Here is a 26232-nt window from a genome sequence, read left to right on the forward strand (position 1 = left end):
GAACTTTTACTTTTACCTATTTATTTTCTATGTGTGTTGAAATCACTGAAGTTAAGACCACCTTTACCCTTTCTCTAGTCCAGTGTCATGATATGGCTGTGTTCAGCCTTCTTCCTGGTATTGCTGGTCACTGAACTAGACAAGGGAGGAAATGCTCAAGTGAGAGAACAGGTCTCTGGATTCCTAACATCATAAAAAGCTACATCATAAAAACGCCCCTTGCCCCTCCTATTTGAATCTTACCCACAGCCTGACTCTTTTGGCAGCCCTTGCTATGAGGTAGTGAAAGTGCCCCTACGCAGCTCTTTCACAGCTCATCCTAACATAGCCCTCAAATTAGAGGATTGTGTTATGCTCCTTAAAACTTCCATTACTTTCTAAATGGCTTCATCAAGAAAAGAGAAAAAGAATCATGCCTTAACATGCTACTTCAATCTAGTGTACCTAACATGTCTATCAGAATTTCCCACCAAGTTAGAGTTCTATGGTGGAATCACCCTTTACTGAGGTGTACTTTTCCCTAGATGTGTTAAATGAATTTAATTCTGTTTCTATTACAGACTTTTGGAGGCCTTTACACTACCATCTAGAGCTCAACTCTCTTATCTTTAATCAAAAATAGATCAGTGTTAAGTTTCAAAAATATTATTCTCAACTGTAAGTCGCTAATACTCACTGAATGTAGACATTCCTTTTACCATGGAGAGAAATGACAACCATGCTTCCTAATGATAGATGTACATATTTATTGCCCAGTGTTTTACCTTACCTGAGCTATATTGATTGCATTTTGGATTCGTACATCTTCCTCGTAATCCTTTGTCTTCTGCAGTGTTTGCCATATCATGTTTCTCAGTCCATCCTGTTCTTCATCTCCTTGAAGTTCCCATGAAATTTTCACCAGGTTATACACTAAGCCATAGTAACCAGTCCAGACTACTTGATCACCTGTTTAAAAAGAAAAAGTCTTTGGGAATTATCATTTTATTCACCTTGCTAAAGTATGATTGTGTGAAAAAGAATAAACCAATTTTACCATAATTCCTAATAATATTCTAAAGTCTGAAATTCTAAGCTGTGGAAATTTCTGACCCTTCACTGCTTTCTCTCCTTTACATTTAAAACAGATCACAGATCATTTTAAAATTTCTAACCACATGAAAAGAAAAACTGCACCTAACTGGTATACTTCATAAATTTAAAAGTTAAAGGGGTAAACTGTAAACTATATACACAAAACAAATTCTTAGAATTCAAGTAAAGAGGAATCTGTTCAGAGGAATATGAACACAGACCACCATGGTGAATTTTTATAATAAAGTAGAGAAACCAGAAAAATACTTTCTGTTATTAAAAAAGTCAAACATTATGAAACATGGTATTTGAACCAAGAAGAAAATGTTCAAATCATGTGAAAAGCATACAAAAAGTACTGTTATAAGCTGAAAAATTCATTTTAATAATGGTGAAATAAATCAATTGAAATATAGGAAAAAGTAATGAAAACAGAGATTTAAAAACTCTAAGACACTCCTTTTCTAGAACTTATATAGCAATTAGCAATTTATATATATTATCAGGTTCCACTTTCAAAATATGTATTTTCCTTAGAGAAAGGAGAAAGACATTTCTATTTACTCTTTATAGTAACTATTTTTCACCTAGATATTGTATATTGCTATGCAGTAATAGGAAGAAAGAATTCCAATTTAGGTAAATGTGGGGGAAATAAATTTGGGGAATAAAATAATACAGTTATCATAGAAGAGATGAACTTAGCCAAAAACCAACATGAAAATATTGAATATGTAAAGCAGATAAGAAGAATAAGAAGAGGAAATGGTTCAGAAAGGGAACTGGAAGAGTTTTAAAGCCCTTTAAATTCCATATTGCACTTTTCTCCAAAACCCTGGTGACAGTCCATTGATGATTATTGCCCTGCTTGAATACAGATAGAAGCACAACCTGAAAAGTCACAATCCTCAACTTTTCCAAATGAATCTAGTTTTCATAATGCAGGTTAATAATAATCATCATTATTATTATAGCTAGTACACAGGGGGTACCAACTATGTGGTCCAATTTTAGTTCTCACTACAATCCTGCTATGTAGATGTTATTATATATACTTAGAATAATAAAAGGGTACATATAAACTTGAACTTGCTTAGAAAGCTCCCTGGCATCAGACAGCTGTTGAATAAATGATAGAGCAGGTAAATGCTGGTCTAATCCTGTCCCATGCAGCACAGTCTCTCCAATTTACACAAGTACTTTTCTTTCTAGTCATGACCTTCCATTCCATTCATAGGAAAGAAAGAGTTTGAAAGAAAGAGGAGGCAGAAGAGAAAGTATGTACATGTTTTACAAGTAATAGGAGGAAGGCATATATCCAGTTTCCAATTTTAAGGTATCATCTACCTTTTCTATTATTGGAACTTTAGGAGAGAAAGTATAAGCTGGAAGTAGGAAGCTACAGTTAAGCAGCCAATTATTTTTGAAATGTCATTTTCTCCTTATAGGAACTTTACTAATTAAAATTGACACATCACAATATTTGAAATAACATATAATATAAAACAAGTTTTTTGAACGAATGGCATTAATATTTTTGGACTGAACGTTTGGACTATAATAAAAAAGCCCAAATTTAAGGTTTTGGGTTTTTTTTAAACCATTTTCTTTGTGAATAGTCTTGACTAAGGTGAGAAAAAGATAATCTGTATCGTCAAGTAATTGGCAAGTCTGGGACATGAGAATAATTTGTAAGAGAAATTAGAGGGTAACTGTTGAATGAAAAGATGATGGTCATTGATATAACAATCACAAAAGCAAGAGATCAATGAGGGCTAGAAGAGTAAGGAAAGGACTGGAGAAAGTATAAGTCTACAAGACTTGTCCAACAGGTAAATTTGGGAAAAGTGCAGAGGAAGATATTGGGGGAGTATTTCAAATGGAAGGATATCTGAAAAAAGGTTAGCTCTGAGAATAAATACTGTAATAGCTTCCTAGTTCTTTCATCTTCCTGTCTTATTATTTACTGCTTCACCATTACTAATCCACGTTGTGGAAAATGACCTTTCTAAATCTCATTATGTTACTTCTCTACTCACAACTCAGCCAAGGATTGCCATTTGTCCCTATGTAAATTCTAAATCGCATGGCCAGGCAATTACTGTCGGTCTTTCTAATATGACATCATTTTGGAACACATCTATCACCACTCCTTTATTCCCACCCCTCCTGCTAATACACTACAAACAGACAAAACTACTTGAAGTTCTAGAATACACATCTCATTTAATCTTCTAGCTCTTGTGTAAACTTTTCACTTAACCAGTAGTTATCCTGTCCAAAATTAACTCCACACTACACCTGGCTTCTATGGATTCTCCTGCATTCTTTCTACTAGGAATCCTTCTCTGAATCTCCATGGCTAGCTAGGTGCCCTTGTGCCTAATGTGTTGTATCATATTGTAATTGCATATCTCACCTATGGATTCTAAACTACTGGAGAAGACAGAATATCTTTTATTCGCTCAGATATTCCTAGCATTTAGCAAAGTGCCTACAACATAGTAGATCTAATTTATAAAAATCTGTTAATTGAATTAGGGAAGTAGGTAGAGAGAACAACAATGTCTCTTTGCCTGGGGCTGAAGGGTTTCTTGGAACACAAGCTTTCAAGGACAAAACTGGGAAAGTCCACAGCAAATCAAGACATTTAGTTCAGGAATATGGCCCCCAGTAGTGAGGTAGTTACACAGACAGAGAAGGGAAGAGATGATAGTAAGAATCTCAAATGAAGCTAAGGTGGACAGTTTATACTAAAAATAAATAAGAGGCCAGCCATGGTGGCTCACATTTGTAATCCCAGCACTTGGAGAGGCTGAGGCAGGAGGATTGCTTGAGGCAGGCCAGGAGATCAAGACTAGCTTGAGCAAAATATCGAGACCCTATCTCTATAGTTCTTTTTTTTTTTAATTAGCTGTGCATAGTGGTGCACATCTGTAGTCCCAGGTACTCAGGAGGCTGTGTTGGGAAGATCACTTCAGCCACAGAGTTTGAGGCTACAGTGAGCTATGATTAAAAAAAAAAAAAATAGGTAAGTTACCAAAGCTAGCTAAAGATAAAGGGGATCAGATTAAATGGTAGATGTTTGAGGAAGGGAGTAATGTTATATCTGCTTGATGCAATGTCATGTTTATTCAAGCAATAAACTGAGAAACCAATATAGGAATTTTATGAGGTAATCTAGGTCTTTACTGCAATGGGCAGCAGGAGATTGGCAAGGAAGGGGCAGAAACTTAAGACACTGTGGAGAAGATCTAATTGGACTTCTTAGCTATGGGGAAGGAGGCAGAAATAAAGGGGAAAGGAGAAGTACATTTTTAAGCTCAGGAGACTGAAACAATAATAAAACCGCTTGAAGAAAGGAGAAGAGTGTATAGAAGAATCACTTTTAAGAAAAAGAAGATAAATATTATTTGGAAAATGTGGCATGGGAAGGGAGACTGTAATGTTCAATGTCCTGTAGTTTGTTGTGAAAATATGGCTAGAATGCAGGTAATATAGCAAGACTGATTGTTGATTTGTGGGTCATTAGCTTGAAGTCAATATAAGTAAGAAAACACATTAATTTTTTAGTTAATAATTCTGGATCATGAGCCTCTGAGAAAAAAGAAGTTTTTGAACAGTATTATAAATAAAACATACAGTGAATTTTAACTAATTTCTACATTTACTTACAGACTCTCAACATTAACACAAATGATTGACAAAAATACATACAAACCACTTTCCTCTATATATTTTAAATTATTACTTATTGAAGGTCAATATTTTATAAAACTACAATAGTTGAATTATCAAAATGAATACGCTTTGGTTTTAGAATCCACAAGATCAACAATAAACCATAAAATATATTCTGATAGTTATGTTTTAGAAAGTCACAATTCCTTTTAAATTCCACTCATATTTTTAAAAGCGAGCTGTTCACCTGTTGATTTAAACTCAACTGAAGTGCTGCTGATGAATACTATTCACAGGGAGAATTTATTACATCCAATTGACTGACAGTTAATGAAGAAAAAAAACCTTATAAAGACAGATGGTATGTGTTACAACTGTCATAAAAAGTAGACCACATTCTAATTTGCACATCTAGACATTTGCTGAGAAGCATGCCTGCTATGAAATGTTTCAACAAGGGACCAAGCTGTAGCATAAGGCACTCTTCTGTTCTGCTTTGAGTGACCCTGTGGCAGCTATCAAAGATGTCACTTTAAATATACTGAGAGAAAATATGTCTGTGTCTGCAGCTAAGCAGACAGTATCCTAAGATATAAAAAAGCCAAATCAAAACAAGTTCTTAATAAATTCAAAAATATGAATTTATTACTTATATGAATCAGTGTAAATAAGTATAGCCTTTGCAATTCTGTCAAATATGACACTACAAAATCAAATGTGCCACTTAAAGGTAATTCAAATGTAGAATGTGGTTCAAAACACTGATGTTATGCAATGCTATGTAGAGTTGAAGGAACTAGATCAATGCCAAGAAACTAATGGTTGGACAAGAACCAGTCAGCCAACCATGCATTTAACTAATATTTACTGAGTGAATGTTAGATGCCAGCCACTGTTCTCTGTACTAAAGAAAAAGACAAACTGCTTCTCTTGGTATACTTAATTCCAATGGACTGAGACAGATATAAAGAAAGTAAATATAACAGTATCAGTTTATTATGAATGTTATGAGAATAATAGAAGATGGTAATATGACCAACAATGACTAGACGAAGAAAACTACTGTAGACAGAATGAGAGCAAAACTTCCATGAAGAGGTGATATTCAAGCTAAGATCTAGCCGATGGAAAAGAGTTAATCATTGAAGGAACAAGGGAAAAGCATTTCTAAGAGTGGAGGATGAAAAATGCAAAGGCTTTGAATCTAGAATAGCTTGCTAGTTTAGAGAAACAGGAGAAAATACAGAATGAACGTATTACAAGACACCTGAGGGTCATGGGACAAGACTATGTCAGGTAGGTATGACCTTTACTTAGGTACACTTGGAATGATCACAGCCAATTTGTGGGCCATGAAAAAGAGTTTAGATTTTATTCTTAGTATAACAAATAACTATCATGGCATTTTTTTTACTAATTCAAATTCAAAAGATGCTTGTTAAATATTAGTCAACAACTCATTCCTCTCTCAATGGAATACTAGTAAAAGGTACATTTTCCCTGGATACAATTTTATTACCTATAAGCTTCATGTTCTACATTAGCTCTCTAGACTTGTTCATCCTATATGTCTGCTACTTTGTATTATAGCTTTTTAAATGAGAAAAGGAACTGTCACATTTTACCTTTTCGCTTCTTGGTAGAAAATGGACTCTATGGAATGTAAGAGGGAAGCAGGAAGACATTTAACTTTTTGAAGTAATCTAGAAGCAAAGTGATGATAGTTTGGACTTGGAAAAGGTGCACTAAAGAATTAACCATGCTCAAAGAGAGGGTTGGCCTTTGTCCTTGGCTCTGGGCGGTAATCTCATAGGCCTTGGAATGTCCTGACTAATAAAAATGACATTATTTACCTGGGGTCTTTGGGTATGTTAAATAGTTTATGCTATAAAATTTGATTCATGGTGGGGTGGCTTGGGCCACATTGTATCAGCTTGAACATTGGTGGGGCCAGATACTGGAGACAGCCATGCTGCAGGCAGTTAACCAAGTGTATGTGACCAAGCCCCCCCAAAAATTGTAAATTGCAAAGCTTGGGTGAACTTCCATAGTTGACCATACTCTATGTATATTGTCACACGTCATTGCTAGAAGTAAATGTTCTTCACACAACTTCTCTGGAAGAGGATAATGGGAAGCTCTGTACTTGAGTCTCTCCTGGACTCTGCTCTATGTACCTCTTCCTTTGGCTGATTTTAATTCATATCCTTTCACAGTAATAAAACATAACCCTGAGTAAAATGACCTTGCTGAATTCTGTGAGTCCTTCTAGCAAATTATCAAACATGAGTGATGTCTTAGAGATCTCCAGACTTGCAGTTGGTGTTAGAAGGGAGGGTGGTTCTGGAGACTCCCAAACTTGCAGCTGGTTTCAAAAGAGAGGGTAGTCATGAGGACTCTTGAACTTCAGAGGAGACAACAATAGAGGTAGGGCTGGAAAAAATAGGAATATATTTTTGGATAGTAGGATACAAAGAATTCTAGGACACTATTTCAGAATATTGTTAAACTATAGCAATACAAATAATGATGATGATATATGTATCACTATATATGTACATAATATATATTAGTGAAATTGTTATTTTGCATATATCATCATATTTGATCATTACATATATTAAACAAATATTCAACAGAATAAACTGAAGAGAACTGAGGTATTATATGCCCATATATTGTTGTAGGTAATATGGAAAACCAAACTTTAAAAGTCAGCTGATTCTTTTATTAGAATGTGGTAGTTGATTGAAACACACTAGCAAATAGGATGCCAAAATGTAGATGAATAATAAAGACACTGAGTGGAATTTGCTTAACTTGAAATTTCATGATCTTTTCTAATTGTCAATTATGAAAATGTACTAATTAAAAATAATTATTTTGGCCAAGATGGCCGACTAGAAGCAGCTAAGGTGTGTGGCTCTTGTGGAGAGAAATGGAAGGGGCGAATCTCACGTGCAGAGACACACACAGACTAAAAATAAAGGGATGGAGGAAGATCTATCAAGCAACTGGAAAACAAAAAAAGGCAGGGGTTGCAATCCTAGTCTCTGATAAAATAGACTTTAAACCAACAAAGATCAAAAGAGACAAAGAAGGCCATTACATAATGGTAAAGGGATCAGTTCAACAAGAAGAGCTAACTATCCTAAATATATATGCACCCAACACAGGAGCACCCAGATTCATAAAGCAAGTCCTCAGTGACCTACAAAGGGACTTAAACTCCCACACAATAATAATGGGAGATTTTAGCACCCCACTGTCAACATTAGACAGATCAAAGAGACAGAAAGTTAACAAGGATATCCAGGAATTGAACTCAGCTCTACATAAAGTGGACCTAATAGACATCTACAGAACTCTCCACCCCAAGTCAACAGAATATACATTTTTTTCAGCACCACACCACACCTATTCCAAAATTGACCACATAGTTGGAAGTAAAGCTCTCCTCAGCAAATGTAAAAGAACAGAAATTATAACAAACTGTCTCTCAGACCACAGTGCAATCAAACTAGAACTCAGGATTAAGAAACTCACTCAAAACCGCTCAACTACATGGAAACTGAACAACCTGCTCCTGAATGACTATTGGGTACATAATGAAATGAAGGCAGAAATAAAGATGTTCTTTGAAACCAACGAGAACAAAGACACAACATACCAGAATCTCTGGGACACGTTCAAAGCAGTGTGTAGAGGGAAATTTATAGCACTAAATGCCCACAAGAGAAAGCAGGAAAGATCCAAAATTGACACCCTAACATCACAATTAAAAGAACTAGAAAAGCAAGAGCAAACACATTCAAAAGCTAGCAGAAGGCTAGAAATAACTAAAATCAGAGCAGAACTGAAGGAAATAGAGACACAAAAAACCCTTCAAAAAATTAATGAATCCAGGAGCTGGTTTTTTGAAAAGATCAACAAAATTGATGGACCACTGGCAAGACTAATAAAGAAGAAAAGAGAGAAGAATCAAATAGATGCAATAAAAAACAAAAAAGGGGATATCACCACCGATCCCACAGAAATACAATCTACCATCAGAGAATACTACAAACACCTCTATGCAAATAAACTAGAAAATCTAGAAGAAATGGATAAATTCCTTGACAAATACACCCTCCCAAGACTAAACCAGGAAGAAGGTGAATCTCTGAATAGACCAGTAACAGGTTCTGAAATTGTGGCAATAATCAATAGCTTACCAACCAAAAAGAGTCCAGGACCTGATGGATTCACAGCTGAATTCTACCAGAGGTACAAGGAGGAACTAGTACCATTCCTTCTGAAACTATTCCAATCGATAGAAAAAGAGGGAATCCTCCCTAACACATTTTACGAAGCCAGCATCGTCCTGATACCAAAACCTGGCAGAGACATAACCAAAAAAGAGAATTTCAGAACAATATCCTTGATGAACATTGACACAAAAATCCTCAATAAAATACTGGCAAACCGAATCCAGCAGCACATCAAAAAGCTTATCCACCATGATCAAGTGGGCTTCATCCCTGGGATGCAAGGCTGGTTCAACATACGCAAATCAATAAATGTAATCCAGCATATAAACAGAACCAAAGACAAAAACCACATGATTATCTCAATAGATGCAGAAAAGGCCTTTGACAAAATTCAACAACCCTTCATGCTAAAAACTCTCAATAAATTAGGTATTGATGGGACGTATCTCAAAATAATAAGAGCTATCTACGACAAACCCACAGCCAATATCCTACTGAATGGGCAAAAACTGGAAGCATTCCCTCTGAAAACTGGCACAAGACAGGGATGCCCTCTCTCACCGCTCCTATTCAACATAGTGCTGGAAGTTCTGGCCAGAGCAATCAGGCAGGAGAAGGAAATAAAGGGTATTCAATTAGGAAAAGAGGAAGTCAAATTGTCCTTGTTTGCAGATGACATGATTATATACCCAGAAAACCCCATTGTCTCAGCCCAAAATCTCCTTAAGCTGATTAGCAACTTCAGCAAAGTCTCAGGATACAAAATTAATGTACAAAAAATCACAAGCATTCTTGTACACCAATCACAGACAAACAGAGAGCCAAATCATGAGTGAACTCCCATTCACAATTGCTTCAAAGAGAATAAAATACCTAGGAATCCAACTCACAAGGGATGTGAAGGACCTCTTCAAGGAGAACTACAAACCACTGCTCAATGAAATAAAAGAGGATACAAACAAATGGAAGAACATTCCATGCTCATGGGTTGGAAGAATCAATATCGTGAAAATGGCCATACTGCCCAAGGTAATTTATAGATTCAATGCCATCCCCATCAAGCTACCAATGACTTTTTTCACAGAATTGGAAAAAACTACTTTAAAGTTCATATGGAACCAAAAAAGAGCCCGCATCACCAAGTCAATCCTAAGCCAAAAGAACAAAGCTGGAGGCATCACGCTACCTGACTTTAAACTATACTACAAGGCTACAGTAACCAAAACAGCATGGTACTGGTACCACAACAGAGACATAGATCAATGGAACAGAACAGAGCCCTCAGAAATGATGCCGCATACCTACAACTATCTGATCTTTGACAAACCTGACAAAAACAAGAAATGGGGAAAGGATTCCCTATGTAATAAATGGTGCTGGGAAAACTGGCTAGCCATATGTAGAAAGCTGAAACTGGATCCCTTCCTTACACCTTATACAAAAATTAATTCAAGATGGATTAAAGACTTATATGTTAGACCTAAAACCATTAAAATCCTACAAGAAAACCTAGGCAATACCATTCAGGACATAGGCGTGGGCAAGGACTTCATGTCCAAATCACCAAAAGCAACGGCAACAAAAGCCAAAATCGACAAATGGGATCTCATTAAACTAAAGAGCTTCTGCACAGCAAAAGAAACTACCATCAGAGTGAACAGGCAACCTACAGAATGGGAGAAAATTTTTGCAACCTACTCATCTGACAAAAGGCTAATATCCAGAATCTACAATGAACTCAAACAAATTTACAAGAAAAAAACAAACAACCCCATCAAAAAGTGGGCAAAGGACATGAACAGACACTTCTCAAAAGAAGACATTTATGCAGCCAAAAAACACATGAAGAAATGCTCATCATCACTGGCCATCAGAGAAATGCAAATCAAAACCACAGTGAGATACCATCTCACACCAGTTAGAATGGCCATCATTAAAAAATCAGGAAACAACAGGTGCTGGAGAGGATGTGGAGAAATAGGAACACTTTTACACTGTTGGTGGGACTGTCAACTAGTTCAACCATTGTGGAAGTCAGTGTGGCGATTCCTCAGGGATCTAGAACTAGAAATACCATTTGACCCAGCCATCCCATTACTGGGTATATACCCAAAGGACTATAAATCATGCTGCTATAAAGACACATGCACATGTATGTTTATTGCGGCACTATTCACAATAGCAAAGAGTTGGAACCAACCCAAATGTCCAACAACGATAGACTGGATTAAGAAAATGTGGCACATATACACCATGGAATACTATGCAGCCATAAAAAATGATGAGTTCGTGTCCTTTGTAGGGACATGGATGAAACTGGAAAACATCATTCTCAGTAAACTATCGCAAGGACAAAAAACCAAACACCGCATGTTCTCACTCATAGGTGGGAAATGAACAATGAGAACTCATGGACACAGGAAGGGGAACATCACACTCCGGGGACTGTTGTGGGGTGGGGGGAGGGGGGAGGGACAGCATTAGGAGATACACCTAATGCTAAATGACGAGTTGATGGGTGCAGGAAATCAACATGGCACATAGATACATATGTAACAAACCTGCACATTGTGCACATGTACCCTAAAACCCTAAAGTATAATTAAAAAAAATAAAATAAAATAAAATAAAATAAAAAAAGAAAAAATAAATAAATACAGCACCTTCAAGTGAAACATTCAGGTACTACAGTTGAGACTAATCAAAAAACAAGGCAACCCATGGAGAATGGAGAAAAGCAAGGCAGAAGAATGGTGGCCAACCCGGGAGCAACATGGAGCCAAGCAAACCTCCCCCACTCAGAGAAGCAGTGAGTGAATGTGTGACCATGGGAAACCATGCTTCTCCCACAGATCTTTGCAACTCTCAGGTCAGGAGATACATCACGAATCCACTCCACCAGGGCCTGCAGTCTGACACAGGGTTATGTAGAGTTTCAGCAAAGCAGCTGCTCAGGCGTACAAGGGGACCCGGGAGCTTAGATATTCTTGCTTTCTGGGCTTCCTGGCAAAAGTAGCCGCAACTCCAGCAAAGCAGGAGGTTAGGTCCCTGTAGATACTCCTAGGAAAGAGGCTGAATCCAGGGGGCCAAGCAGTGATGGTCTGCAGACTTCACTTCCGTAGCACCTTGCAGGCCATCTAAATAGGAACAGAGGAAGTCAAACTATCTCTGTTTGCAGATGGCATAATCTTACTTTTAGAAAACCCCATAGTCTTAGCCCAAAAGCTTCTTAAGCTGATTAACAACTTCAGCAAAGTCTCAGCATGCAAAATCAATGTGCAAAAATTGTTAGCATTCCTATACACCAAAAGCAGTCCAGCCTAAGGCCAAATTTGGAATGAACTCCCATTCACAAGTGTCACAAAAAGAATGAAATACCAAGGAATACAGCTAACTATGGCAGTGAAAGATCTCTACAAGGAGAACTACAAACCACTGCTCAAAGAAATCAAAGACAACACAAACAAATGGAAAAACATTCCATGCTTATCGATAAGAAGAATCAATATTGTTAAAATGGCCATACTGCCTAAAGCAGTTTATAGATTCAGTGCTATTCCTATTAAACTATCACTGACATTCTTGACAGAACCAGAAAATACTGAAAATCTATATGGAATAACAACAAAAAAAGCCTGAATAACCAAGGCAATTCTAAGCAAAAAGAACAAAGCTGGAGGCATTATGCTACCTGACTTCAAACTATACTACAGGGCTACATTAGCCAAAACAGCATAATACTGATACAAAAACAGATACATAGACCAATGGAACAGAATAGAGAACCCAGAAATAAGACCACACACCTACAATTATCTTCTCTTCAGTAAACCTAACAAAAACAAACACTGGGGAAAGGATTTCCTATTCAATAAATGGTGCTGAGATAACTGGCTAGCCACATGTAGGAGATTGAAACTGGACCCCTTCCTAACATTATGCACAAAAATTCACTCAATATGAATTAAAAACTTAACTGTAAGACCCAAAACTATGAAAATCCTGGGAGACAACATAGGCAATACTATCCAGGACACACACACAAGCAAATAAGTCATGACGAAGATACCAAAAGCATTGCAACAAAGCAAAACTTGACAAATGGAATATAACTAAATTAAAAGGCTACTGCACAGCAAAAGAAACTATGAACAGAGTAGACAATCTAGGGAATGGGAGAAAATTTTTGCACATTATGTACCTGACAAATATCTAACATGCAGCATCTATAAGAAAATTAAACAAATTTACAAGAAAAAAAATCCCATAAAAAGTAGGTAAAAGGTATGAACAGACACATCTCAAAAGAAGACATACATGTGTCTAACAATCATATTTTAAAAAAGCTCAACATTACTGATCAGTACAGAAATGCAAATCAAAACCACAATGAGATACCATCTCACAACAGTCAGAATGGCAATTGTTAAAAGTAAAAAAATAACATGTGCTGGTGAAGTTGTGGAGGAAAAGAAATGCTTATACACTGTTGGTGGGAGTAAATTAGTTCAGCTATTGTGGAAGACAGTGTGGCAATTCCTCAAAGACCTAAGGACAGAAATACCATTCTACCCAGCAATCTCATTACTGGGTATATACCCAAAGGACTATAAATCATTTTATTATGAAGACACATGCATGTGTATATTCACTGCAGCACCATTCACAGTAGCAAAGACATATAATCAACCTAAATGCTTATGAATAGTAGACTGGATAAAGAAAATGTGGTATACACATGCCATGGAATACTATGCAGCCATAAAAAATAATGAGATCATGTCTTTTGCAGGGACATGGGTGGAGCTTAAGGCAATTATCCTTAGAAACTAATACAAGAACAGAAAACCAAATACTGCATGTTCTTACTTATAAGTGGGAGCTAAATGATGAGAACACATGGAGACACAGAGAGGAACAACATACACTGGGGCCTTTTTGGAGGGTGGAGGGTGGGAGGAGGGAGAAGATCAGGATACATAACTAATGGGTACTAGGCTTAGTGATAGTGACCTGCGTAACAAAATAATCTGTACAACCAATCCCCATGACACAAGTTTACCTATGTAACAAAGCTGCACTTGTATCTCTGAACTTAAAAAAGAAGTTAAAAAATTAAAATTAAAAATTAAAAAAATTAAATTACAAAAACATATAAAAATAATTAACTTCCAGAATTCTAACTGGAAACCAAGGATAAAAGTGGTTGATTCTCTTTTCAATAATAATTGTGCTTCTAATAAATAAACTAGAGGAATATCAGACTTCTGACTTTTGGATTTATTTTAAATTTCACTAAGCTAAATTTATACTACCAAGTGAAGGAATAATAATTATAAGTAGATAATTCTCACAGATTTCTGTATTCCAGGGGCAACAAATAAATAAAGAAGAAAATAACAAAAATGTTCTTGGAAATTGTAAAAAAGAATATGAATATTTTACCTTTATAACTACATTATGTTAAATGCAAAAACTTTTTAAAACCCATAACCTTGAAGAAACTAAGATTCCAAGAGATATAACAAGTTGCCTTAAGTGACCTAAAACTGAGCTGTGACTCATCCAAAATTGCTGACATCCAAAATTGGTGACACCAAATCTAGTCCAGTGAGCATTTATTCACGTATAACTGCCTTTCTTGAAACTGTATTGGTGTTATTTCTCTTCCTCTTCTTACCTAAATATCTCCTACTTCATCCCATTTGAGAACTTTTATTAATTCTTCTACTCAGTAACCACTGATTAGAAGGGATCTCTTTAAAAAGTGAAAAAATTCTCGTGACATCGGCAAGATGGCATAATAGAAAACACTAGACTCTCTTTTCCATGGAAACATCAATTCAATAGGAACAAATGGATCAATCCTCATTATGAAAAATCCAGAAACTAGTAGAAGGGCTTAGATTTAGTGTGTAAATCTAGCCACACTAAAACCAGTAGTAAAAGCAGAAACACCCTTGTGCCATAACCCCTACCATTTGCACAGTGCTATACAATTTAGAAAACACAATTGGCTGGAAACTTCGCAAATCTAGGAAGAAAAATGTACATCCAGATCCAGGAGGCCCAAAAGATCTTAAATAAAATTAACCCAAAGAAATTCACACTGGGACACATTATATTCAATATATCAAAAGTATAGGAGGTGATTTTGAAAGCAGCAAAAGAAAAACAACTTGTCATGTCAAGGGGATGATTGTAAGACTACCCAAAGATGTTTTTTTAGCAGAAATTTTGCCTGCCAGAACAGAATAAGATGATATGTTCAAAGGGATGAAAGAAAAAAAAATCTGCCAGGAAGATACTATACCCGGAAAACTGCAGTTTAGAAAAAAAAAAAAAGAGAAATACTTTCTCAGACAAACAAAAGTTGAGGGAACACGTTATAACTAGAATTGCCTTACAACAAATCCTAAAGGGAGTTCTTCAACTTGAAAAAAAGGGATGCTAAACTACAATATGATAGCATAAGAAAATATAAAACTCATTGGTAAAGGTAAATTTATAGACAAATAATACTATATTAGTGTCGCAATGGTAAGTAAATCAATTTAAAAATATGTTAATGCATATATAATATAAATAGATGTTAATTGTGACATCAAAAGCATAAAATGTTTATTAGAGCTTTGAGAAGTGTAGAGCTTTGTATAAGATTCATGTTGTTTTCAACACAAAATAGATTGTTGTATTTTAGGTAAGACCCATATTAATCTCAAAGGAAATACCTATAGAAGTTACACAAAAGAAAAAGAGAAAGGAATCAAGGCATGCCAATAACAAACACAAACACATATACACACACACACACAAAAGAAGACAGAGCAGGAAAAGAGAGACAAAAATAAAACACGTAACAAAATGGCAATAATAAATCCTTATATATCAATAATTACTTTAAATGTAGATTAATTAAACTTCCCAATCAAAAGACATAACGTGGCTAAGTGGACAAAAAAATAGGACCCAAATATAAGGTATCTATAAGGGGGTCACTTTATATTTAAGGATACACATAGGCTGAAAGTAAGGCATGGAAAAGACATTCCATGCAAATGATAATGAAAAGAAGCCAGAGTGGCTATACTTATATAGAAAAAAAAAAAAAAAATAGGCTTTAAGTCAAAAAACGGTCACAATAGACTAAGAAAAATATTATGCAATATAAAAGGATCAATCCACCAGAAAGATGTAACAATTATAAATATATATGCAACCAAGATCAGAGCACCTAAATACAGACATTTGCCACATAAGTGTTTCAGTCAACAACAGACTGCATATATGACAGTTGTCCCATAAGATTATAGTGGATAGAGCTGAAAAAAATTATATTAGCTGGTGACATTTAGCTGTTGTAATGTTGTACTGCAATGCATTACCTTTTCTATGTTTAGATGCACATACAGTTAGCATTGTGTTGCAATTGCCTATAGTATTCAGTACATTAACATACTGTATATGTTTGTAGCCTAGGAGCAATAGGCTATACCATGTACCCTAGATATTTAGTAGGCTATACCATCTACGTGTGTGTAAGTATACTCTATTATGCTTGCATAATGGTGAAATTGCCTAATGATGCATTTTTAAGAACATATCCTTATTCTTAAGCAATGTATGACTATATATGAGGCAAACATTGACAGAACTAAAGGGAGAAATACAGCAATACAATAATAGTAGGAAATTTCAATAACAAGGATGACAACCAGACAGAAAATTAATGAAGAAACAGCCAACTTGCACAATACTGAAGACTAAATAGACCTAAAAGGCATATACAAATCACATAACCCCAAACAGGATAATTTTTTTTTCAAGTACACATAAGAAATTCTCCAGAACAGATCACTTAATAGGTCACAATGAAAGTCCTCACAAATTCAAGAAGATCGAAACTATGCTAAATATTTTTCAACCACAGTGGAATGAAACTACCAACTAATAGCGGATGAAAGCCAAATCAAGAATGCAATCCCATTTACAATAGCCACAAAGAAATAAAATACCTAGGAACAGATCTAACCAAGGAGGTGGTTAGATCTCTATAAGGAGAACTATAAAACACTGCTGAAAGAAGTCAGGGATGATACAAACAAATGGAAAAACATTCTATGCTCATGGATAGAAGAACTAATATCATAAAATGGCTATACTGCCCAAAGCAATATACAGAGTCAAAACAATTCTTACCAAACTACCAGTATTATTTTTTACAGAAGTAGAAAAAAACACTATTCTAAAATTCATATGAAATTGAAAAATAGCCCAAATTGCCAAGCAATCCTAAGCAAAGAGAACAAAGCCAGAGGCATTAAATTAACCAACTTCAAGCTATACAACAAGGCTACAGTAGCCAAAACAGCATGGTACTAGTACAAAAACAGACACACAGATCAGTGGAACAGTACAGAGAACCAAGAAATGAAGCCAAATACTTACAACTATCTGATCTTTGACAAAGTCAACAATAACAAGAAGTGGGAAAGTACTCCCTATTCAGTAAGTGGTGCTGGGATAACTTACTAGCTATAGGCAGAAGACTGAAACTGAGACCCTTTCCTTAAACTATATACAAAAATTAACTCAGACTTAATTAAAGACTTAAATGTGAGACTACAAACTATAAAAATCCTAGAAGAAAATCTAAGAAATGCCATTCTTGACATAGGCTCTGAGAAAGAATTCATGATGAAGACACCAATAGCAACTAAAACAAAACCAAAAATTGACAAGTGGGAACTAATTAAAGAGCTTCTGCACAGTCAAAGGAACCACCAACAGAGTAAACAGACAACCTGCAAAATGAGAGAAAATATTTGCAAATTATGCATCCAACAAAGGTCTAATATCCAGAATCTATAAGGAATTTAAATTAACTAAGAAAAACAAAACAACTCCATTAAAAAAAATGGGCAAAGACATGAACAGACACTTCTCAAAAGAAGACATACATGCATCCAAAAAGCATATAAAATAGTCCAACATCTCTAGTCATTAGAGAAATGCAAATTAAAACTACAGTGAGATACCATCTCACACCAAACAGAGTGACTGTTATTTAAAAATCAAAAAACAACAGATTCTGGCAAAAGTTGCAGAGAAAAGGGAATGCTTATACACTATTGGTGGGAATGAAAATTAGTTCAGTCACAGGGGAAAGCAGTTTGCAGATTTCTCAAAGTTCTTAAAACAGAACTATGATTCAACTCAGCAATCTCATTACTGTGTATATACCCAGAAAAAAATAAATTATTCTACCAAAAAGACAACATGCACTTGTACATTCATTGTAGCACTATTCATAATAGCAAAGACATAGAATCAACCTAGATGTCCATCAACAGTGAACTGGATAAACAAAATATGGTACATATACACCATGGCATACTACACGGCCATAAAAAGAATGAAATAATATCCTTTATAGCAACATGTATGCAACCGGAAACCATTATCCTAAGCAAATTAATACAGGAACAGAAAACCAAATACCACATGTTCTCACTTATAAGGGGGAGCTAAATATTGAGTACACATGGACATAAAGATGGCAATAATAGACACTGGGACTACTAGAGGTCGAAACGAGCGGAAGGGGCAGTGGCTGAAACACTAATTATTGGGTACTATGTTCACTAACCTGGAGCTCACTACCTGGACCAGGAACAAGCCAAGGTTGTCTACTCTGGTGATGTCTATTTAACAGAGTGATGAAAGTGCTAGCCAGAGCAATTAGGCAAGATAAACAAATAAAAGGCATCCAAATAAGACATGAAGATGTAAAAGTACCTCTGTTTGCAGATGACATAATCTTACATGAAGAAAATCCTAAAGACTCCACAAAATCAAGTGTGTTAAAACCAATAAACTAAACTAATTTAGTAAACTTGAATGGTACAAAATCAACATACAAAAATTATTTGTTTCTATATACTAATAACAAACTATACAAAAAGGAAATTAGTAAAACATTACATTTATGATAGCAACAAAAAGAATAAAATATTTAGGAATAAATTTAAGCAAATTAGTTAGACTTCTGCATTAAAAGCCACAAAACATTGTTTAAAAACTTAAATGAGACACAAACGAAAGACATCCTTTGTTCCTAGATTGAAATACTTAACATTTTTTAAATGTTTACACTACCTAACGTAATCTACAAATTCAATGCTGTCTCCATCAAAATCTCAATGGCATTTTAGACAGAAATAGAAAAAGAAACTCAAATATTTCAATGGCCTAAAAAGATCCCTACTAGCCAAAACAATCTTGAAAAAGAACAAAGTCAAAGGCATCACATTTACTGATTTCAAAATATACTCCAAGGCTACATAAATTAAAACAGTATTAGCCTAAAGACTGATACATAGACTAATGGAACAGAATAGAGATCCCAGAAATAAATCCACACATATACGGCCAACTGATATTCTACATGAATGCCATGAATATATAATGGGAAAAGGATAATCTCTTCAACAAATGGTGTTGGGAAAATTGGATATCCATACATAAATAATAAAATTAAACCCTTATACCATACACAAAAATCAACTCAAAATTGATTAGAGACGAACAGAAGACCTGAAACTAAAACTCATAGAAGAAAATATGGGGAAAATACTCTTAAAATTGGTTTTAGCAATGATTTTACGGAAACAACACCAAAAGCACAGGCAACAAAAACAAAAATAAGTTCAAGTGGAACCACATCAAATAAAAAGCTTCTGTACAACAAAAGAAAAAATCAACAGAGTAAAATGACATCTTACAGAATGGGGGAATATATTTGCAGACATCTATATGTTGAAACATTAATCTTGAAAATAAGAAACTCTTAAAACTCAATAGTAAAATAAAACTAATAACTTGATTACAAAATGGGCAAAGGACTTAAATAGACATTTCTCCAAAGAAACACAGAAGTAGCCAAATGGTATATGAAAATATGCTCAATATCACTAATTATCAAGGAAATACAAATCAAAAGCACAATTAAATATCACTTCACAACTGTTAGAATATCTATTATCAAAAAAAAAAAAGAAAAAAAAGAAGAAAAAGACAAGTGTCGGCAGGGTTGTGAGGAAATTGGAATCCCTGCAGTACACTACTGGTAGGAATGCAAAGTGGTATAACTGCTACAGAAAACAGCATACAATTTCCCCTAAAAATTAAAAATGGAAGGGCTATATGATCTGGCAATTCCACTTCTGGATATTGATCCAAAGGAATTAAAATCAGGATCTCAAAGAGATATTAGCATTACCATGTTCATTGCAGCACTATTTATAATAGTCAAGATATGGAAACAACCTAAATGTCTGTTGACACATGAATGGATAAGGAAAATGTCATATATACATAAAATGAAATATATTCACACCAAGAAAAAAAAAAGAAAATTCTGCAATATGCAACAACATGGATGAAGCCTGAAAACATTATGCTAAGTGAATTAAGCCAATCACAGAAAGGTAAATACTGCATGATTCCACTAAATGAGGTATCTAAAATAGTTAAGCTGCCAGAGGCAAAGAATAGAATGGTAGTTACCAGAGGTTGGTGGAGGGAATAAGAGAATTGCTGATCAATGGGTATAACATTTCAGTAATACAAGATGAATAAGTTCTAGAGATCTGCTGTAAAACATTGTGTTTCTACATGCAGGATTCATGTGTTTGATTAAATTAGTGATGTCTCTGTCTGTGAACATATTATGTTACTCTTGATGGATGGGAGGAGTGAAGAGTAAAGTGACACTATAATTTTAGCATTCATTTCTGGACCATATTAAATGACAGAAAAAACATTCTGAAGCATGCTGAAGGATCTTAATACAATTCTTACTAGTGTAACAAAGAAATTTACAAGCACTTAGTGAGTTATTTTCATTAATGAATATATGTCACCATAATTAATTAAGATAGGAAGCCTAAATCTATCTTATTTTTTCTTCTCTGCTATGATATATTATTATAAAAATTAATTTTTAAAATGACAAGTTGGAACGTACTTTAGCACCATAAATACTTTGGAAACATTGCGTTATTTCTGGTTCATGGGTCTTTTCCCTCTGTGTTCAGCTATAGGTGGATTTTAGACCACAGGATCTGAATGGAATACTTTGTATTGTTTATTCTTCAAATATGTAAGGACTATTCCCATAAGATTCCCAGCTCCTTCTTCTTAAGTAGGTGAAGAGCTTTACGTGGTAAAAGGCTTTGGATTGAAAGTTCCAGCGTGTTTTTTTAGCCCATCCCAACAAAAGAAACTGTTACCAACCATAGAAGGGAATAAACAGAACGGGAGATAATAGGAAACTTTTAGTTTGAACATGTACAGGGCTGGATTAAAATTATTTGGTAGGAATGATAGCAAATCTTCTAGAGAAGAGTAGCAATGTTTTCCCTTCACCCTGGTTATTTGGGGCTTTGTGAAGATGATCAAGTAAATTTAGAGGGTGAAGTCTCACCTCTACGGTTAATAACTAATAACTATTTTCCACAGGCCTCATAGATTAAGCTTTAATTGTTGAAGCAGTGTTGACAGTGTAGAAAATTGTCAGGTTTTCACAATGTTTGTTGGGAAAAAGGATTCTTAGGCCGCAGAATATAGCTTCTGTTCAAGATTTGGAAAATGGAGTAAAAGTGGGCAGTCTTAGAATATTTGGCCACAGGGATTCTTCTTCCTTCACCTCATATTTAAAATTTCTAGCTTTTCTTCTCACATATTCTAAACTGAAACTCTTCTCCTCTGCCCTCCCTGCAGTTCCAAGGGCTCTGGGTGACAGCTCAGCCCAAGGCTGCAGTGAGCATGAGGGAGGAAAGAGTGCCTGCAGCAGTTTGTCATCCAGCTCCCTGCGGTCTCTGAAGTCCCTGACTTAGGGCTATTTTCCTGACATGTCCAGTTCCAGGCCCTTCTCACCCTTACCTTGAAGTACTAATGCAAACAAAAAAGGCAAAAGCATACTGCTGCAACCTAGAGATTTGACAAATTCATCCCAAACTAGTCACTACATACATTTTCTCACAGAAGTTTGCAGGTTTGGAAAGAATATGTTAGATTTTTCGAACTTCTGACTTATAGGTCAACTTCTGGCACACAGCTTAATCACAGGGAAGGGGGACAGTGGAGAGAAAGAGATACAGATCAAGTTAAGATTTAAAATTGGTCCATTTATGGCCATCTAGCAAGTTTAGAAACCACAGTGAAGGCATGTCAATAGCAAAAAGTGGTATTTCTTTTATTATTATTTCTACTTTATAATAGGTACATATATTTCCAAAATTTCACTTTTAACTTATTTTAATTTTCTCTCATTTTTTTCCTGCCCAGATATTTTACATTTTTGTATAAATTTTCCAATCATATCTTTTATAATTTGTGATTTTTCTGTTTTGTTTATGAAACACTTTCTTGTTTGATGGTCATAAAGGTACTGTGCTCTATTTTCTCCTAGTTATTTTAAAAGTTTTAATTTATGAGAAATTTTTGGAACTTACGTGTGGTTATGGTACTTAATAATCACTTTTAAAAAGTCAAATAGATAATTAATTATCAAAACTATTAGTAATTCTTTCCCTCATGAAAGTGCTACATTTATGAAATATCAGCATAGGAGGCATATTTCCATACACACCCTTTCACGTACACACACACACACACACACACACAATTACACACACAAATGTATCTCAAGATTTTTTTTTACACCAAAAACATTCTTAATATGAATGGGACATAGACATCCAAAGCCCAGAGCTGCTTAGCAATGCTTCCCTGAAAGATGGAGCACAGTAACACAAAACAGCACAGCAAGGAAAGACTTTCATATCCTATTGGTAGACTTACAAAAATAATAAGCCATAGGTAATCAGAGGGTGAGTTTATGTTACTCCTCATAAATTTTTAGATTTAAGTTTATTACTACTATAGTTAAATGCCCAGATGCACTCGAATAAGTGTAATTTTATAACATTCTCAAAAGAACACAGTAATTGAGCTCCGGAGTGTTATTTTATTTCAAAAACTAACCAATAAAATAAAAACTTGGAGGACATAAAAGAGCAACACAATTTCAGTGGGAAAATCTCAAGTTATAAAAAGAGAAATTAATAATGAAGCAGTATTAGACAAATGTAACTAAAATCATTCAGTATCCAAAAAGTGACAATTCATCCATTTTAAATAAGGACAGAAGTTATCAATTATTTTAGCAGATCAACATAATGAGGCATTATATATGTATGTGTGTGTGTTATCTATGCGGACACATAGATACATATACACCCATAGACACACACACACAATAAATTCAGGTTAACACAAAAATAGCACAAAATACACCAGGTGAACATCAAAATAAAACATTTTACAGGTGTTTCGCTAAGCTTATAAAATAAACTGTTAGACTTCATAAATCTCCAGCATATACAAAACCCCTCTGACATTTGCTATGTTATCAAACAAGATGGTAAACTCCAAATGTGTAAATATTGTGGCTGTTCAAATTGCTAGTACCGTGACTGCTAAAACTTGCAGACAATAAAACATACAACTAAGTTATGTTAGTTTGTTGTGCACAAACCTGACATTTTCTCTATTAAAGGAAAGTCATTACTATATTTAGTTGCCAACCCACCAGCCATACCCTACTCTTTCCTTGAAAATAGAAGCCACTTTTGTACCCAGATCCTAGGAAATAATTCTTATGGGTCATCTTTTATTATGATGATGGCTTCATGGGTACATGTATATGTGTGTGTGTGTATATATATATATATATATATATATATATATATGTCAAACTTGTCAGGCTGTACAGTTTAAATATGCACATTGTATTGTCTGTCAATTATACCTCAATAAAATTATTTTAGGAATCTAAAAAATAGATACATTTGGTTAACTTCTGTATATGTATATAATATGATCAGTGATATTATACTTTTAGATGTGTCAGCACACAGAACAGTGAATGATTAAGATTGCCTCAATTCTATTGCTAACATATACACATATTTTTTTAAGAGTAAAATATTTTCCATGTATAAAAACCACAACCTTATTACTAAATACTTTCTTGAATAACCTTCACCAAGGTAAGAGATATATGAAAGATCTAATAGAGTATTATTAAAAGTTTCAGTTGGTTCTAAGATTCCAATTAACTCTCATTTACTTTTTAAAAATGAATTATTGCTCTGTGCTAATGTTTTTTTCTAAGTTAAAATGAATCAAAATGAAACATACAAAGCTATTTCACAACTGTGACACATATTTCATTCACTACTGTCATTGGAGAACCAGCTTAGAAAATCATTCTCAACAAACACATGAAAGGAAGAATGCCATATTTTACTTTTTCCGTTCTGAGACAACACTGAATGGAAAAGTACTTGGGTCCTATGCACATGTCTTCACATCATATTATATTATTGGAATAAATTATTGTAAATCCAGGGAAAGATGACAACACAACCAACTCCCAGAAAACTTAAGAAGTTAATTATAAGCCATATGGAAAATATATTTTTCATGTACTACAAAAAATTACCACAAGAACTTGGCAGTAAGCAAAGAGATGAGAGATGACAGCAGGGTGGAGAGGTGGTGAGGGAAACCAATGCAATTATCTTTACATACTGGAAAGGCTAGAACGCGAGAAAATGAATTGATTTATCTTGGTTGCCTCCAGGGCACAAAATTTAAGCCAAGGTTCGGAAAATATGGAAAGAAAAATTTCATTGTAGTATAAGGACAGATCTTTCAGAGTCCAAAAGTGGAAAGACCTGCTTTGGGAGATTGGGAGTCCTACCTCTCTGTTGACTTTTAAGCAGACTTTGTTCACTGTTCGCAAACATCTGGGAGAGATTTACGCATTAGATGAGTGCTGTATGATTGAGAAGACTTAGTACTCTGAGATATTTTGGGGTCTATCATTCATTATCTATTTCTAAATATTTCACCCTCTTATACAAGACACACTAACTCAGTGTCTGTTGGTTTCCCACAGAAGACATCATTTCCAAGTTTTATTATCACAACACAGACTCCAGATAATTCAGGCTTTTGAAAAAAATCTATCATTTTTTCACTGTGAAACCAAAGTAGGAACATAGGAAGATGGCATTTCAAATTTGAAAGATAGAACACAAAGCTGTGCTTCCCTGTTAGTAAAGATATATATAAGTCATCAGAAATAAATACTAACAGTCTGGATGCATATGGGTCTGTAACAGGAATTAAGAAAAATATTTTCCTCTGTAATAAGAACATTTTACTATCATGTTTAACGGCTAAATGTATAGGCTAGGTTTTCTCAACCTATAACGTGGGAAGTGTTTTAATACACAGACGCCTGGACCCCAACTTTTAAAAAGTCTGACGCAAAGTTCTAGAAAAGGCCCAGGAACTTACAGTAAAAATATGAACCACACATGATATAGGGTCTGTGGCAAATAATGCTATAGGATAATGACTGTCTGAGAGATTTTCTCAACGTCACCTTTTGCACATTCTTCAACATGCAGATGGACGTTTGTTAAAATTTCATTGAAGGGACCATCTAGTCTAGTTAGTTCAGTATAGGGAGGCAGTTATTAGTATTGACTCCAAAATGAGAATTCCTTCATTAAGTCACAAATGTGCCATTTATTAATTATACTTCTTTGGACAAATAAACTTTTATTGCCTCAGTGTTCTCGCTCAAAAATGGGGATAATATGAGTATCTGTGTCACAATCTTGTTGTAATGATTAATGAGTTAAATAATGCATGTCAAGTGCCTAGAAAAAATGCCTGGAACATTCAAAGAGCTCAATAAATCCATAAAATAAACTTAATTATTAATATCCTTTATGACCCGTAAGGGCAAAATGTTTTTCAAAATCAGAATCTCAACAGGGATCAAGCAAAAATTCTGTATGTTTAAATAAATTAATTTTCTTCAAGTTCTCTCATAGTTTTCCAGCTCAAAATAATCTCTTCTTTGAGACTATGCTGAAAAAATTTGTATTTCAAATAAGGGCTTATTTAGGCACTTGAACATATTCAAACTTTTCTGTAGCTTAACTCCATTAAGACATATGTAGGATGGTTCTCCATAAAAGGAATAATAAAAGTCAGACTCTTTGAATTTCAACCAAATGTTAAATGCATAAGAAATATTTGTAAGCATATAAAAAATTTTCTGTTCAATAAAAAACCACCA

The 26232-nt window shown here is 34.8% G+C and overlaps 1 protein-coding gene across 4 annotated transcripts in view; it reads right to left on the reverse strand.

The window, feature by feature from the left end:
- TMEM232 (transmembrane protein 232) overlaps nucleotides 1-26232 on the reverse strand; it is a 347658-nt gene that overhangs the window by 170854 nt on the left and 150572 nt on the right. For all 4 annotated transcript variants that reach the window (XM_055298330.2, XM_063612897.1, XM_063612898.1 and 1 more), the window contains one exon: nucleotides 770-948. In XM_055298330.2, coding sequence (XP_055154305.1) covers nucleotides 770-948 — 179 coding nt within the window. The remainder of the gene's footprint in view (nucleotides 1-769; nucleotides 949-26232) is intronic.

The sequence above is a fragment of the Symphalangus syndactylus genome, chromosome 11 (genome assembly GCF_028878055.3).
Source record: "Symphalangus syndactylus isolate Jambi chromosome 11, NHGRI_mSymSyn1-v2.1_pri, whole genome shotgun sequence".
Lineage (NCBI taxonomy): Eukaryota > Metazoa > Chordata > Mammalia > Primates > Hylobatidae > Symphalangus > Symphalangus syndactylus.